The 14,942-nt window shown below is 51.6% G+C and overlaps 1 protein-coding gene across 2 annotated transcripts in view; it reads left to right on the top strand.

The window, feature by feature from the left end:
• Positions 1-12,890, top strand: part of MYBL2 (MYB proto-oncogene like 2) — a 46,527-nt gene extending 33,637 nt beyond the window's left edge. The window contains exons 9-14 of one of the 2 annotated variants that reach the window (XM_010591693.3): positions 2,786-2,925; positions 7,609-7,708; positions 8,192-8,305; positions 10,014-10,118; positions 11,458-11,607; positions 12,182-12,890. In XM_010591693.3, the coding sequence (XP_010589995.1) occupies positions 2,786-2,925; positions 7,609-7,708; positions 8,192-8,305; positions 10,014-10,118; positions 11,458-11,607; positions 12,182-12,310 (738 nt within the window). In that variant the 3' untranslated portion in view covers positions 12,311-12,890. The remainder of the gene's footprint in view (positions 1-2,785; positions 2,926-7,608; positions 7,709-8,191; positions 8,306-10,013; positions 10,119-11,457; positions 11,608-12,181) is intronic. The other variant, XM_003411719.4, reaches the window with a different exon arrangement.
• Positions 12,891-14,942: the final 2,052 nt, after the last annotated feature.

Raw genomic sequence — 14,942 nt, forward strand, 5'->3', positions numbered from 1 at the left:
GAGTTTGAATTTTGTTCTACATTTTTCTCCTGTTGTGTCCGGGACCCTCTATTGTGATCACTGTCAAAGGAGTCAGTGGTGGTAACCGGGCACCGTCAGGTTGTTCTGAGCTCAGTCTGGTGGAGGCTGTGGTAGTTGTGATCTGTTGGTCCTTTGGACTAATTTTTCCCTTATGTCTCTGGTCTTCATTCTTCTTTGCTCCAGACGTAGTGGGACCAGTAGATATATCTTAAATGGCCACTCACAGGCTTTTAAGACTCCAGTCACTGCTCACCACAGTGAACGCTTTATAGACTATGTCATGCCAGTTGAGCTAGATGTCCCCTGAGACCCTGGTCCTCAGCCCTCAGCCCAGTAATTCGGTCCCTCAGGGAGTTTGGATGCATCTGTGAAGCTTCCATGACCTTGCCTTGGTCAAGTTGTTCTGTTTTCCCTACTATTGTGTACTGTCTTATCCTTCACCAAAGTTACCACTTACCTACTATCTAATTAGTGCGTTCCCCTCCCCATCCCTCCCCTCCCTAATAACCACGAAAGATTGTTTTTGTGTGTGTGTGTGTGTAAATATTTTCATGTGTTTTTATAATAGTGGTCTTATACGGCATTTGTCCTTTTGTTATTTCACTCAGCATAATGCCCTCCAGATTCATCCATGTTGTTAGATGTTTTGAAGATTCCTCATTATTCATTATCATGGTGGTAGACAGACCAGTTAATAAAAAAAGACCCAAATAACTGCGGTAGATGGTATAAAGGAAAAAGCTTATGGTGCTGTGAATGTGTGTGGCTGGGGGGTCCAGAAAGACATCTGTTCTATGATGAAGAGTAATGGCTTAAGCTGAGGAAATAATAGGTGGTAACTGGGCAAAGAAGGGGAGGAAGAGGACTTAACATTTGTTAAAAAACCCAAACCAAACCCATTGCTGTTGAGCCAATTCTGACTCATAGCGACCCTATAGGACAGAGTAGAACTGCCCCATACAGTTTCCAAGAAGCGCCTGGTAGATTCGAACTGGTGACCTTTTGGTTAGCAGCCGTAGCTCTTAACCACTACACCACCAGGGTTTCCAACATTTGTTAAAAGGGTCAGTTTATTGAGTACCTGCTTTATGCCAGATTTGCCAGCGCTAGCACTGGGGGAGTAAAGGTGAAGACAGCACAGGCCCTGCCCTTAAAGAGGAAAGCTAGTGTTGGGGACAGGCTTGTAACGCAATGATCAGGTGCTGTGTGGATAGTCTGTGGTGAGAGCAGTTACTCAGTTACTGAGCCCCTGGTGCTCTGGGTACTGCTTCCAGGGATGCTATTTGCAGTGTACTCCATGTTGGAGGGCACTGTTGTCCCTAGAGGTCATGAGGAGGAGCTCCCAGGCTTCTTGGAGAGCTGTCTGAGCTGGGTCTTGTGGATCAGCTTGGGTGCAGAGACTGAGAAGATGGTGCGCTCAGTGTGAAGTCCAGAGCTGGGTGTAGTGGGTGGTGAGGAGTAGGAGGCGCAAGCCTCGATGGGCTGGAGGTGTAACCTAAGGAGCCTTGCACTCGGCTCCTACTTGAAAGGTTGGCAATAGCTGCTAACCAAAAGGGTTTTCTTTGCTATAATCTTTATAGGAGCAGATTGCCAGGTCTTTCTCCTGTAGAGCTGCTGGGTGGGTTTGAACTGCCAACTTTTGGTTAGCAGTTCTAGTGTACTCTGTCATATAGGGTCACTATGAGTTGAAATTGACTCAGTGACACTCAACAACCACCGGTGTGTAGGATTACCTATGGCCCTGGGGGTTCTAGGGAAGATTGGTGATGGGCTATGAGGAGGATGGACTAAAGGGGTGGAAGAGAGGCAGGTCCTAGAGTTCCCATGTCCCCACACAGAAACAAGGCAGGCGGAGGCCTTGATTCTCATTGGGTCTGGGTCTGCTCCCTTCTGAGAGGCCCAGAGGTGCCACGTTGTAGGAGGCCTCCCCATCATCTGATGGAGAGGGATGGAAGCTAGCACTCCAGCTGCTGGGATGGCTAGTGTGTTTCTGAGAGGCCTCAGGTGAGGCCTGCTGGCTGGGAAAGAAAGGCAGGGGAGCTCTGAGCTGCCTAGATCACAGCCCAGGGTGATTGGGCATGGTGGCTACCTGCTCCAGAGAACCCATTCAAGGTGGTAGACAGGGATGCAGATGGCTCTCCAAGCTGGCAGGCGAGTTCATCAAGTACCTTCAGGACTTTCCTTTGTGGGTGGAATGGGGAGAAGACAGTGCTTCGGGGTGTAGACTTTGGCATCAGATGGGGTTTGAGTCCCATCTCTGGGACTCAGTTCAAGAATCTAACCCTCTCTAAGCCTCAGTTTCCTTATCTGTAAAAAAGGATAGCAACAATACCAACATCTCAGGTTTTGTGAGAACGAACTGGAATTGTCTAAGTGCTTAGTCCCACGCCTGACATGAGACAGGCCCTATAAATTAACATCACCACCACCATCGTTACATCCCCTGTTTCCTCCTGGGTCAGTTAAGAGCTATTTTTTTTCTGAAAAGGAAGTCAACTTTCTTTGGCCAAAGCGAGGATTAGGGGACAATGATAAACCCAGAGTTTACCTACGTGAACCTACTCGGTGGTCTCCTGTTCCATCTGCCCCCACCTTCTTTGTTCCCCTGCACCTGACAGGTGGGGTCCTCCTAGATCAGAAGAGGACCTCGGTGTCAGCTGGAGCAAGCACATTGGAAGGAGGGGCTCAAGGGGCTCCCACCCTCCACGAGGGGCCTCAGTCTGCATTCAGGTCATTGTTTTGTCTTGTTTCCTTTCCCTGGCAGTTTCTGAATTTCTGGACCAAACAGGACACACTGGAGCTGGAGAGCCCCTCGCTGACATCCACCCCTGTGTGCAGCCAGAAGGTGGTGGTCACTACACCCCTGCACCGGGATAAGACGCCCCTGCACCAGAAACATGCTGCGTGAGTGTGCACCCATCCACCCCCTGCTGATAGCGGTGTTTGACCCGTCTTGCTCTCCCCAGCAGCAGCCAGTCTGGGGGTGCCAGGATCACTGATGGGGTGGCAGGTTGGGGGACCCTCCTGGGAAAGACCTGAGACTGTGTTTGTCTTCCTCCCTGCTGGCCACTGTGCCACTTCGTTTCTGTCGCTACAGTCTGGTGTTTTACCTTTGTTTCTCATTTTTATTTTTTAAATTTCATAATTTTTTAATCTCAGTAATGAAGAGAGACCAAATTGCTACAAAAAAACTTCATCTCTCCATCTTTTATAAGTTTGAAGTTGCAAATCCATCGGGTTTAAGTAGCCTTACGTTAAGGACAAAAGGGCCCTCGGCCTCTCTCGGCAGTGATGTCAGTCTGGTGCTCAAGAGGCCATGGCCCTGCCCAGCTCTAGGCGTGGGAAGATTGGCCCGTGTCCTTTGCCTTCCCAGCTCCTTCCAGGCACAGCATTTCCAGTGCAGGTGGCTGTCCAGCAGGCTTTTTGGGAAGTGCTTCAACAATAAGCTTTTACCCTCTCAGTTCTTCCTGACTCCGAATTCCATGTAGAGAGTTGCTTAACTGTTCTGTTATTACATTTGTTGTGGGAGAAGCATTGCTGTTTATTTCATAAGCAAGTTGTCCAGTCTGATGTGATTTAGGAATTTTAGCCCTTAATGATACATAAGAGCTCTGGTGGCACGGTGACTAAGAGCCATGGGTGCTAACCAGAAGGATGGCAGCTCGCATCTACCAGCTTCTCGCTGTCTTCAGTGTTACAGCTCTTTCTCTCTCTCTGTCTCCTGCTTCCAGGAGCTTCTCGGCACAGGGATGCAGAGGACTTGGTGGTGGTGGGAATCCTCCCTTTCTTGCCTCTGGGATGGCTCATTTCAAGCCCAGTGGGATGATAAAACCGACCAATCCCCTTGGTGGGCCACAATTACCCTATTTGCACAGTCCGGTCCAGTTACTTGGGTGGGAGTTAAAGACCATGGCGAGAAAGGCCACAGAGAAGCTATCCATCGCACCGCACCTGGTCTCAGGTCGTTTCCTCACTTGAAGGCACTGATCACTACTCTGCTGAACCCTGCACAGATCTCTGGGGTTCTCTCCTATGCAACTCCCTCCTCTCTGGAACTCTGTCTTGTGAACTTTAGTTGCCTTCGTCTCCCTGGACTCTCAGCTTCATCCTTTTTTTTTTAAAGGAGTGTTTATAGAATATTTATTCATAACTGCTACAAACTGGAAATAACCAAATGACCCTCAGCTAGTGAATGGGTAGATAAACGGGTACAGTGGCTAAGAGCTACGGCTGCTAACAAAATGGTTGGCAGTTTGAATCCACCAGCCGCTCCTTGGAAACCCTGCGGGGCAGTTCTCCTCTATCCTGTAGGGTTGCTATGAGCTGGAATCAACTCGACAGCAGCGGGTTTATGTCTGTACAATTAAATACTATTCAACAATATAAAATAACAAACTATCAACACATGGAACAACATGACTGAGTCCAAAATATATTAAGTGAAAAAAGGCGAACTCAAAAGGCTGTATATTGTATAAATTCCATTTATGTATAAGCATCGTCTCTTTCAACTCAGGAGTCTGCCAGGCTTCTGGGTTCTACCCTGTGTGGTAGCCTGGAATCAATTCTGATGCGTTGAGATGGACAGTCAGAGTTCACCTCATTTGTTTCCCATCTCTCCGGGATCACTCTTCTTCGTTGCCTTATGCCCAGTGTCTTGAAACTCATTGTTTCATATATCGTGTCTTTTTTCTTGGTTGTTTCAGGAGAGGGTGTATCTAGTCACCCTTATTTCATTTTAGTCAGAAGCGGAAGTCTGGTGTCTTATCTTTAAGTCCACGTTATTGTCACAAAAGACTCTTTCTGGTCTTCCCATTCTCTCTTTAAAAGTTCTTTTTGACATTTGGAAGACTTAATAGGCAATAATTATTTGGACTTAATTCTAAATTTTACTGGTTTTATTGCGCACTGATTTTTATATCCCATCGTTGCCATTTTTTTTCTCCTTAGTTTATTGGAAGGGACAGTTTATTAATAAAACAAAAAGCAAGTCAGTATGTGGCATTTCAGATGGGGGTAGACATTGTGGTGGAAAAATAATGCAGGCCAGGGGAACACAGAGTAACAGCAAGGAGTTTCTTAGGTTGCTGATCAGGGATGGCCTCTCAAAGGGCTGTGAAGAAACCTGAGAAGGAAGATTTCCAGGCAGGGTGAACCGCAAGGTCTCCAAGGTAGAAACACATCTTTTGTGTTTAAAAAACAGAAATAAAGCCTCTAAGTTTGACATGAATTGGGTGTAGAGAAGTACGATAGAAGACAGCTCGTAGAGATCACCAGGGCCTGCGTATCAGTCAGGCAGGCCAGGTGGAGCTGGAGTAACAAATAGCCCTAAAATTTTAGTGGTTCATAAGATAAGGGCAAAGCTTCCCCATTTTAAAATTTGATTGTTCTCTTGGTTAGATGCAGTGTTTTTTAAAGTTGTTTTCAGAGAGGATAAGGGGTAAGCAAGGAGGGTGTGCGGGCTATGCTTTCTGAGTTCTGGGCTGTCCTTCTGTTGTTTGTCAGCAACATGAATAATAACTTGGCTGGTAATAAAAATCTCGGGGTGGGGGGGAATAGTTGTAACCTCCAACCATGGACTGTGCTTGGTTTTCTTGTGGCATTTATGCTGTGAGGTCTGATCCTACCTGATGGTTACTCCTTTGGAGAGGATCATTTTTTCCACCTGGATCCTGTCGGCTTTTTTTTTTTTCTTTAAAATTTGCCAGGCTACATGTAGGTGTGGTATCTCTATTAACTTTTCTTTCCTGGTTTGCACTTTAGACTAAAGACTGAAATCTTGAGCTGAGAATATGTTCAAGCAGCTCTTTCTTTAATTATTGCTTCTCTGGTGTCTCTTCCTTTTCCTCCTGCCTTTGGAATTGCCTCCTAGGTAGGCTAGCTCTGTCTCCATGTTTTTCTTTCATCTTCACATTCCTGGTCATTGCCCTCAGCCATTTCCTTTGCACTCTGTGAGAATATCGTGGGACCGTCTTCTGATTTACCGACTTGGGTTCTCTGCAGTTTCCTTCCTGCCGAGTCTCCAAGCAAGCTTCTGTGTTTCCTTTTCAAGCCAGCCTCCTTTATCTTCTGACACTTGTGCTCTCAGGTCTTGCTGGCGCTGTGAGTTAGGAGAGAGTCTGGAGCTTCCTCCCGTCTCCTGCAGAAACTCCCCGTCACGTGGAGATGTCTGATTCTGAGGCTCAGATTCATCCCTTTAGGAGGAACTGGGAGATGTTTAAATTTGACCAGTGTTTAGTCTTCACTCGTTCCTACAGGGCATGGCCTCTGTGTCCTGTGGGGAGATCACAAGACTTTGGGAAGAGATGTATGGATCCCCATTTAATCTCTTAGTCCTGAGGAAGGAAAGAAAGAATGGTCTGCTGTTTATCCCCCGGTGGCATGTCTAACAGCCTGGAGAAAGTGGGGCTGGTGCAGTGACCAGAGGTACCATGTCCAGGAGTTGGCCTCTGCCCCCCAGTTCCTAAAGTGACCTGGGCATTTCTTTCCTGTGCCTTCTAACTGCCCTGTTGATACCTTGGGGGCCAAACCTGGCAGTACCTCTACTTGACTAAGGCCACATGGCTCTGGTTGGGGGGATTGTGCTCTGTGGAGTCTCGTCTCTACCATCAGAGCTGGGTTTTTTTTTAACCCCCTTTTTTAAAAATTGTTATAAAAATAAATGTAACAACATTGCCCAGTTCAACATTTTTCAGATGTACCAATTTAGTGATATCAATTACATGAATCATATTGTACAGCCATCACCTGTGACCGTTGCCAAATTTCCCATCCCCTTAAACAGAAACTCACTGTTTCCTAAAAGAGTTGAAATTTGCCCACAGCCAGCTGGCCCCAACCCCTGTACCTCCAGCCCTGGTCCCTCTTCTGTCCCCTTCCCCAGTGGGCTTTTCCATTGCCAGCGGAAATCACGCCTTGGTGGGTCAACATCTGATAGAAGCTTCTTACTATTTCTGCTTGTAGACCACACCTTCCCAGGATTTTCTCTGCTGAAGCTTCCCCTCCACGATGATGTCCCTCACTGTGATTACTTTGAGAAGACTTGGGTGGGGAGAGTAAGCTGAGCACAGGTGTTGGGCTCATCATTTCGCCCCTGTCGTCTCCCTGTCCTTTCCATACCGCTGCCACCTGCTCCCTGAGTGGCACATGCTCTCCGAGGAGAGCCTGGAGGAGGATGTGGTCTTCCCGAATCCTCACCTTACCTCCCCACTCTCCCTCTTTGTGCCTGAACATGGCCCTTGGACCTGCCTTATTTTACAGAAAGTCACAAGTTTACGAGTGAGAATAAACCATCCTCTCCGCCGTCTGGGTCTCCTGGCCCCATCAGCGTTGTTGCCTAGACTCTTTCATGCTCTTTTTTGTTTCTGAGGATGGCCCTTCCTCAGAATCCCTGGCTAAGACCTGCCTGGGTGGGCGAGGGGTGGGCAGAGTGATAGGAAAAGAGTATGTGCGGGGGTGGTTTCCTCCCCGAGGCTCAGGCCAGTGATCCTGATGGAGGGGAGGGAGCCGTTGTGGGCAGCCCAAGGCCAAGTGGCTGGTGTTTGCCCCCCACCCCACCTCTGAGCCACCTTCTCTGGCTCCTGGCAGGTTTGTGACCCCAGATCAGAAGTACTCCATGGACAACACCCCCCACACGCCGACCCCGTTCAAGAACGCCCTAGAGAAATATGGACCACTGAAGCCCCTGGTATGTGGTATGGTCAGGCGGGCTCTGCGGAAGGCTCTCCTGGGCTCATCCACCTCTTTGCAGTTTATAGAGCTCTTTTCCTCTGAGATTGGGTTCAGTTCTTCGAAGAACCCTGAGAAGCTCCAGACATCCAGACTTTATAGATGTGGAAACCGAGGCTGATTTGCTGGTGCTGAGGAAGATGACAGTTATGGCACAGGGCTGTTGAGGGTTGGTTAATAGAGCGGGTATGGGGGTGCTTCTGGCCCACTGCAGGCAAGCCCTCGGAGTTTAGGTCACCTGTCCACTTGTCCAAGGCAGGGCAGTTAATGGGTATGAACGTGGGAGATCAGCTTCCCGTCTGCACTGCCGAGCACAGCCACAGGGTGGTCAGGCCTGCACTGCCGTCCCCATGATTATGGGCATACTCAGCCCAGGCAATGTCCGTACTGATACAGCCTGTGTGCAGTGCCTCACATGGGCGGCCCCTGCCCCTGTCCACAGCCCCAGACCCCGCACCTGGAGGAGGACTTGAAGGAAGTGCTGCGCTCCGAGGCCGGCATTGAGCTCATCATTGAGGACGACGTGAGGCCAGAGAAGCAGAAGAGGAAGCCAGGGGTGAGTGGCTGGGTGGTAGAGGGGCGCTCCTTGTGCCAGCCTGGGCAGGGGAGCCTGGAGCCATGGGGGCAGCCATCTGCCCTTTGCCCCCCCAGAGTGGTTACCGATGAAACCAACCAAGGTAAGGCCTGGCGTCTCTGAAACCTTACCCCTGTTCCCTGCAAACTCTTCTCTTACTCAATAGCCATTGTGTTTAGATCCTTTCCTTCCTTCTAGGCTAGGCGTAGTGACTAGAGTTGTGTTAGAGACCCAGACACGGTCCCTCCTTCCTGGAGTCACTGGGCAGAGGCAGACAGTAAACAACATGCCTGTGGCTCTCTGATTACACATGGTGTTAAGTGCTCCAGAGAGGAGACACGAATGCGGATTCCAGGAGAAATCCTCTGGGTTGAGGTGGCGGCAGTCAGAAGAAGCCGACCTGCGAGAGAGCACTGGACTGTGGCTAGGCTACACAGAGCTAGGTGGGGACAAGTGGGCTCAAGGCAAGGCTGGTGAGTCAGTGGGGCCACTGGTCAGGGACACCTGGGTGCAGAGGGCCAGCAGAGTGACCATCCCAAGGCCAGCACAGAAGCCAGACTCCCAGGCCAGTCTCCCTTCCTCTACACTGCTTTTTCAGCTTTCCTGGTAGTGGGGGAACTCCTGTGTCTCCTTTTTCTTCTTGCTCCTCTTTTCCCCAGATTGCTCTCCTTGAAGACAAGGAGGGGAGATTGGAATGTACCCAGCACCGGCAGTGTCTGTCACAGTTGGTGGCTGCAGTGGGTTTCCAAGGGCAGGGAGGGGAAGGTGGGCAGTCAGGCAGGAGGGACCCACTGGGTTGGGCGCCCAGACAGAAGCAGGTGCAGATGCCCAGCCCCACCCCAAGGTATACATGGAGAGCTGGACCAGGACCTCCGGGAGCCTCCCTGGCCGCTCCTCAGTGTCGGACGGTGGCTCCAAGCTATGGCAGCAGCTTTGGGGCACACTCCTGGGTTGGGGGAGCAGTAGGCCCCAGAGTACCTCCCTGCTATTGGAGCTGGCCCCTGACCTCTTGCTTGTAAGATGTGCAGAGGTGGGATTAGGGCATTCCTTAGTAGAGGAGGGTATGTCTTGTGGGGTTTTATGTTTCCACGTGACTTGATTATAGTTGGTGTTTTAATTGTTACATAGGTAATTCTCTCCCAGGGCCTTTTTAGGGGGGTGTTAGGGAGTCCGTGGGTGCTGCAAACGGTTAATGCACTCTGCTGCTAACCATAAGGTTGGAGGTTCGCTTCCACCCAGAGGTCCCTCAAGAAAGACCTGGTGATTTACGTCTCAGAACTCAGCCATGAGAACCCTATGGAGCACAGTTCTACTCTGACACACACTGGGTTGCCATGAGTCAGAATCAACTGCACGGCAACTGGAAATAAGGTGTGGTAGAGGCTAGGAGGCTGCGTTCAGTCCATTCGGAGGTGAGCAGTGGGTCTTGTGGCTGGAGGTGCACGTTTGAGGCCTCTCCTACTGCAGCATCTGGCAGGACAGGCTACCTGGGCACAGAGTTTGTAAGGGGGCCAAAGTCTACTGGTTTCCCCACGCTCCAGGCAACAAGTCCCTACCAGCCAGGCCTGGTTTGAAGGCAACACTGCAGCAGGGCCCAGTTCTATGACCAGGGTGGCTGGGGACAGTGCTAATGCTGACCGCGTGGACCCCTGACGCCAAACCTCCTTCCCCCCACCCCGCCCCCCCCCAGCTGCGGCGGAGCCCCATCAAGAAAGTCCGGAAGTCCCTGGCTCTTGACATCGTGGATGAGGACATGAAGCTGATGATGTCCACACTGCCCAAGGCCGTGTCCTTGGTAAGAGGGTCTGGGAGAAGCTGCCTGTCAGCTGCCCCAGCCACACCCAGAACTGGCCCCAGGAGCGTGGAGTCTCCCTGGAAGCCTTCTTTCCACCTTGGAAATGTTTAATTGTGGAAAGACCCCAGAGGTGGAGTGGTCGGGTGGCCTTGGACGGTGCTTTTTGAGCCCTGGGCCCATCAGAGAGGGCTTGCTGGGAAAGGATGGGCCTGGGTATGCCTCCCTGGCTCTAAACAGAGCAGCTTTGCTTGTGTTTTCCACAGGGGGTTTTCTTTGGCATGTGTTGCATTGCTAAAACACACTTGGCAGTCATGGGCTCCAGCATTCCACCAATGCGGTGACCCCCGAGAGGGTCCTGACTTGCCTCAAGGCCCAGCCAGGCAGGATGGCACCATCAGCCCTAGGGTGGGTGCTTTCCAGCGCCTTGCTGAGCTCCTGGGCCAGTGCACTTGCTTTGTTGGGTGCTGCTGCCAGGCTGACCTCAGGAGAGGGGTTGTTGCCTATGCAGAGCGGGGGGCCCCCAGAAACCATGCCATGTTGTTGATCCCTTGCAGCTGGCAAAGGGGTGAGCCCAGCTTACCTGGTGCCCAAGAGGTGTGGTAGGGTCACAAGACAAAGATTAAAGATGGCCTGACCAGATACTGTAGGTGTGACCACAGGCACTCAGGGTATTGGCGGAAAAACCTCACTCTGGCCCGGGGTCCCCACCAGGCTGGGCACTTCCTGTCCTTCAGCCAGATCTGCAGCTGGCATTGCTCAGGGCACAGAAGATAAATACCGAAAAGAAGAAAAGCTACGGCAAGTGGTTAAGAGCACAGGGTTTGGAGTTGGGCGGACCTGGGTTTGCACCCCTTGCTCTGTGGGATCCATTAGATCCCCTGCACTTCAGGGTTTTGGTTGGAATAAAAACACTGAGACTGAGACTGCTCAGAGGATAAAGCACCGAGCAGAGCAGGGAGGCTGGAGCGGTGTGTGAAGGCGCTTGTGCCGCTCCACTGGGCTTTGCTGGTTGATGTAGACCTGGTTCTGACTGCTCAGGGGTGTTTCTGCTGCCAGAAGAAACTAGAGCACCCCACCTCGCCTGAGGAATCAGCATTTATTGAGCAGCTACTATGGGCCACGCTCTGTAATAGGTGCTTTACAGATAACCTTAATTTTCAAACTGCCCATTTGAAAGATGAAACTGAGGCTTAGAGAAGTTAACTGTTCTGCCCAAGGTCTCAGCAGCCAGGCAGTAGGTGGTGGTGCTGGAATTTGATCTAGTGGCTTTTTTCCCTCCCACTAAGTAACCCATGGCTTGTGGCAATATGGTGAATCTTTGATTTGGTTTTGATTTCAGCCGACCAACGTCCCATCCAGTTCTTCCAGCCTCACCCTGTCGGGCATTAAAGAGGACAACAGCCTGCTCAACCAGGGCTTCCTGCAGGCCAAGTCTGAGAAGGCCGGAGCAGCCCAGAAGCCCCGAAGCCACTTCCCGACACCTGCCCCCGTAAGTACTGGCAAAGAATATGCGTTGGGCCTTACTCTGCCGTCCTTCTCACCTCAGGGCCTTTCGTACACTGTTCTCTCTGCCTGAATGCTCTTCTTGCTGCCTTCCTGTGGCCGTGTTTGCCTGATTGATTTGCGCTTCAGATCACTCCCTGACTCATGTCCTGGAGAGGCTCGCCTGTGATAACTTGGTTTCTTTTGTAACTGAGTCATTTTATCTATTTAGTTTGCTTAATGCATGTCTGTGCTGGAGGGTGGGGCTTGCCTAGGCTGCTGTCATCGGCATGTGCATATCTGGAGCCCCCACTGCTCCCACCTTCCCAGCCAGCATGACTGGGGCTTCTCCTTAAGTGCAAGCCGGTACTGCAGGGGAGGCACGGCCATGTCTCCTGGCACAGCATCCTTGTTTCACAGTGAGGAAGCAGGTGCAGAGAGGGGGAGTGACATCACCAAGGCCACTCAGGAGGGCAGAGAGAGCGCAAGCAGACCCCTGGCTTCTAGAGGGAGTGGGGTCCCAGGGTTTGCTGGGAGCACATTCTCCTTGCCTCAGTGGTCACCTTCTTACCTCCTCCCAGATGACCAGCGCCTGGAAGATGGTGGCCTGTGGGGGGACCAGAGACCAGCTGTTCATGCAGGAGAAAGCCCGGCAGCTCCTGGGCCGCCTGAAACCCAGCCACACGTCGCGGACGCTCATCTTGTCTTGAAGGGCTTGGACAGTCACGAGCCCATTCTCATGTTTACAGGGGGGAGGGGGCCATGAATTTGAGAACACACTCAGGTGACTTGGGCAGGGCCAGGCACCACCTCATCTACCTGCAAAGAGCCTTCTGCCGCCAGCGCTTCGCCAGTCTGCTCAGGTGGAGGCGAAGCATGGCAGCTTCTGGTGCTAACAGAACAAAGCCCACTTCCTAGGCCTGCCCAGCCTCTCCCTGATGCCACAGGGCGTCCCATTAGCTTCTCCCAGGCACTGGTCAGGCCTGACTTCTACTCAGACTCCTGCTGAGGACAGCGGCATGGCCACGGTGCTCTTCCCCTCAACCCCTGTTGGAATAAAACTGCCATTTCCCTTGTTCTGCTCTGGCCTCTACCTTTCTCCTGGGCCCTGCTCATTCTGGTGGCTGTCACTGGAGCCCTCTGAGATGTGGGGACCAGGGACCTCATCCTCAGAGTGCAGCCTTGCCTGCATAGCCCAGGTCGGAGGCCCTGGAGCCTTCTCCCTCAGAGGGGTCAGTGAACTGGGAGCTGAGGTCATCTGTCCCCAGCCTGGGAGCAGTTTCTCTTGTCCCTGCACCCCGCGGGCATCTGCAAAGCTCTCAGGATGTTGGATTAGGGTGATCTGGGCTGGGCAGAGATTGGGGGTGGGTGAGATGGTGCCTTAGGCCTTGCTTAGCCCTTGCCATGGACCACCGACCCAGCCTCAGGCTAGCTCCGGCCACTCCACCTGCCATTCAGAGTGATCGGCATAATGGGCGACTCCCTGCCCCTCTGAGGATGGAGACTGGGTGGCAACATCAAACTAAGGGCAGTGTGCCTCAGAATCACCAGTGCACTCCTGGGCCCTGCTACCAGAGAGTGATTCACAGGTACCTGGGTAGAGCCTGGAAATGTGGATTTTTAACAACCACCTTTGGGCGATTCAGATGCAGGTGGCCCACAGGCTACACTTTGACGAACTGTTCTAAGGTGTGCTGGGTGCTTTGTATCTATCCCCTGACCGTCTTGCTCACTGTTCTCACAGGTTTGTGAGAAGGCTTTCCCAGTTCCTCTGAGGAGGGGGCTGTCAAGAACAGCTGCAGGTGACTAAACTAGTTAACATACCACACTCCCAGTGAGCTGTGTTCCCTGTGGGGTTGTCTTTCGGTTCATGCATTAAATCAACACTTGTGGAGAGGGCCGTCCCCCCCTCCCCGCCCCCAACCCTCGGTATGCCACCAGGCATGGTTCTGGTGCTGAGGGTGGAACTGAAAAAACGAAACAACCTTGTTCTTATGGCACTTAGATTCAAGACAAGGCTATATGTAACACACCAGAGGCAATACAGGCTTGGAAGAAAAATGAAGCAGGGAGGTGCCGTGGGGGTCCAGGTCATCTGAGAAGAGGAAAGGGGAGGGGCTGGGTTTGAGTGAGAAGGTTCAGCACAGCCCTGGCCACCGTGGAGACAGGGTGGTGAGCTGGCCCAGGAAGGGTGCACTTGTGGTCACTTGACAGTGCTGAGGACCCAGCTGTGGTTTTGAGCTTGAGTTTTGGACCACTGTCTCCAAAGGGGCCCAGCAGCCAGCCCTGGTGTTTTCTGTGTGACAGGTGAGAGGGTGCTGGTACTGAGGTGCAGAGCCCTGACTTCAGAAAGGGAGCAGGAGTGGAAGGTCTGGGATGGACAGAGAGACTCTGAGACGAAGCTGAGAGTGTCAAGCAACATAGAGGCTCAGGCAGGTTGTTCTGGTAATTGCTTCCATGAGTCACTATCCCCTGTAGCCTGTACCCTTGTGTAGGTCCCGTGATTTGTTTTGACCAATGGGGACTACACAATCGCTGTGCAAAGAACATTGGGAGAGGCCGCCGAAGGAGGCAGGAAGCTGAGCAGGCATGCCAGTGGAATTGCAGTCTCAAGAAGCTGTCCTAAACCATCCAGCCTCAGCTGGTCTGGCCCATCCAGAAGGCCTGCCCAGCCCATCACAGGATCATGGGAAATAATGAATCAGTGCTATTTGAGGCCAGTAAGTTTTGGGGTGGTTTGTTATACAGCTGGAGTCCCTCGGTGCAAATGGTTAAGCACTTGACTACTATTGAAAAGTTTGAACTCACCCAGAGGTGCCTGGGAAGAAAGGCCTGGCAGTCTGCTTCCAAAAGGTCACAGCCTTGAAAACCCCATGGAGCACTTATGCTCTCTACACATGGAGTCGCCATGAGTCGGAATTGACTCGAAGGCAATGGATTTGCTTTTTTTGTTGTGGTTATGCAGTTAACTGATACAGTTGCTGGGATAGGAGCTGGGACACATGTAGGTACTGTTGTGGTCCAGGATAAATCTAGGAGGTGTCAGTGAGGGAAGGGCAAGGACTGGAGGCAAACCCAGACTTGGATGGAGCGGGGGTTGGCAGTGATTCGCAAAGAATCTCGAATGGAACGAGTGGAAGAATGGCAGCCTAAATTTCAGGACGTGTCAGGGAGGCAGGGTGGCGGGGGCAGGGCTGGGCTCCCTCGGTGAGGGACAGGGGAGGTGAAGACACTTGGTGATGCCCTTAGGGATATATGTTTAGGTATGGGGTGTTTGTAACTTTTTGAAATAAGTAATAAATACATTTATTTGCATTTTTATATTTCCCCTTTAAGGGAATT

Source organism: Loxodonta africana, chromosome 24, assembly GCF_030014295.1.
Source record: "Loxodonta africana isolate mLoxAfr1 chromosome 24, mLoxAfr1.hap2, whole genome shotgun sequence".
Lineage (NCBI taxonomy): Eukaryota > Metazoa > Chordata > Mammalia > Proboscidea > Elephantidae > Loxodonta > Loxodonta africana.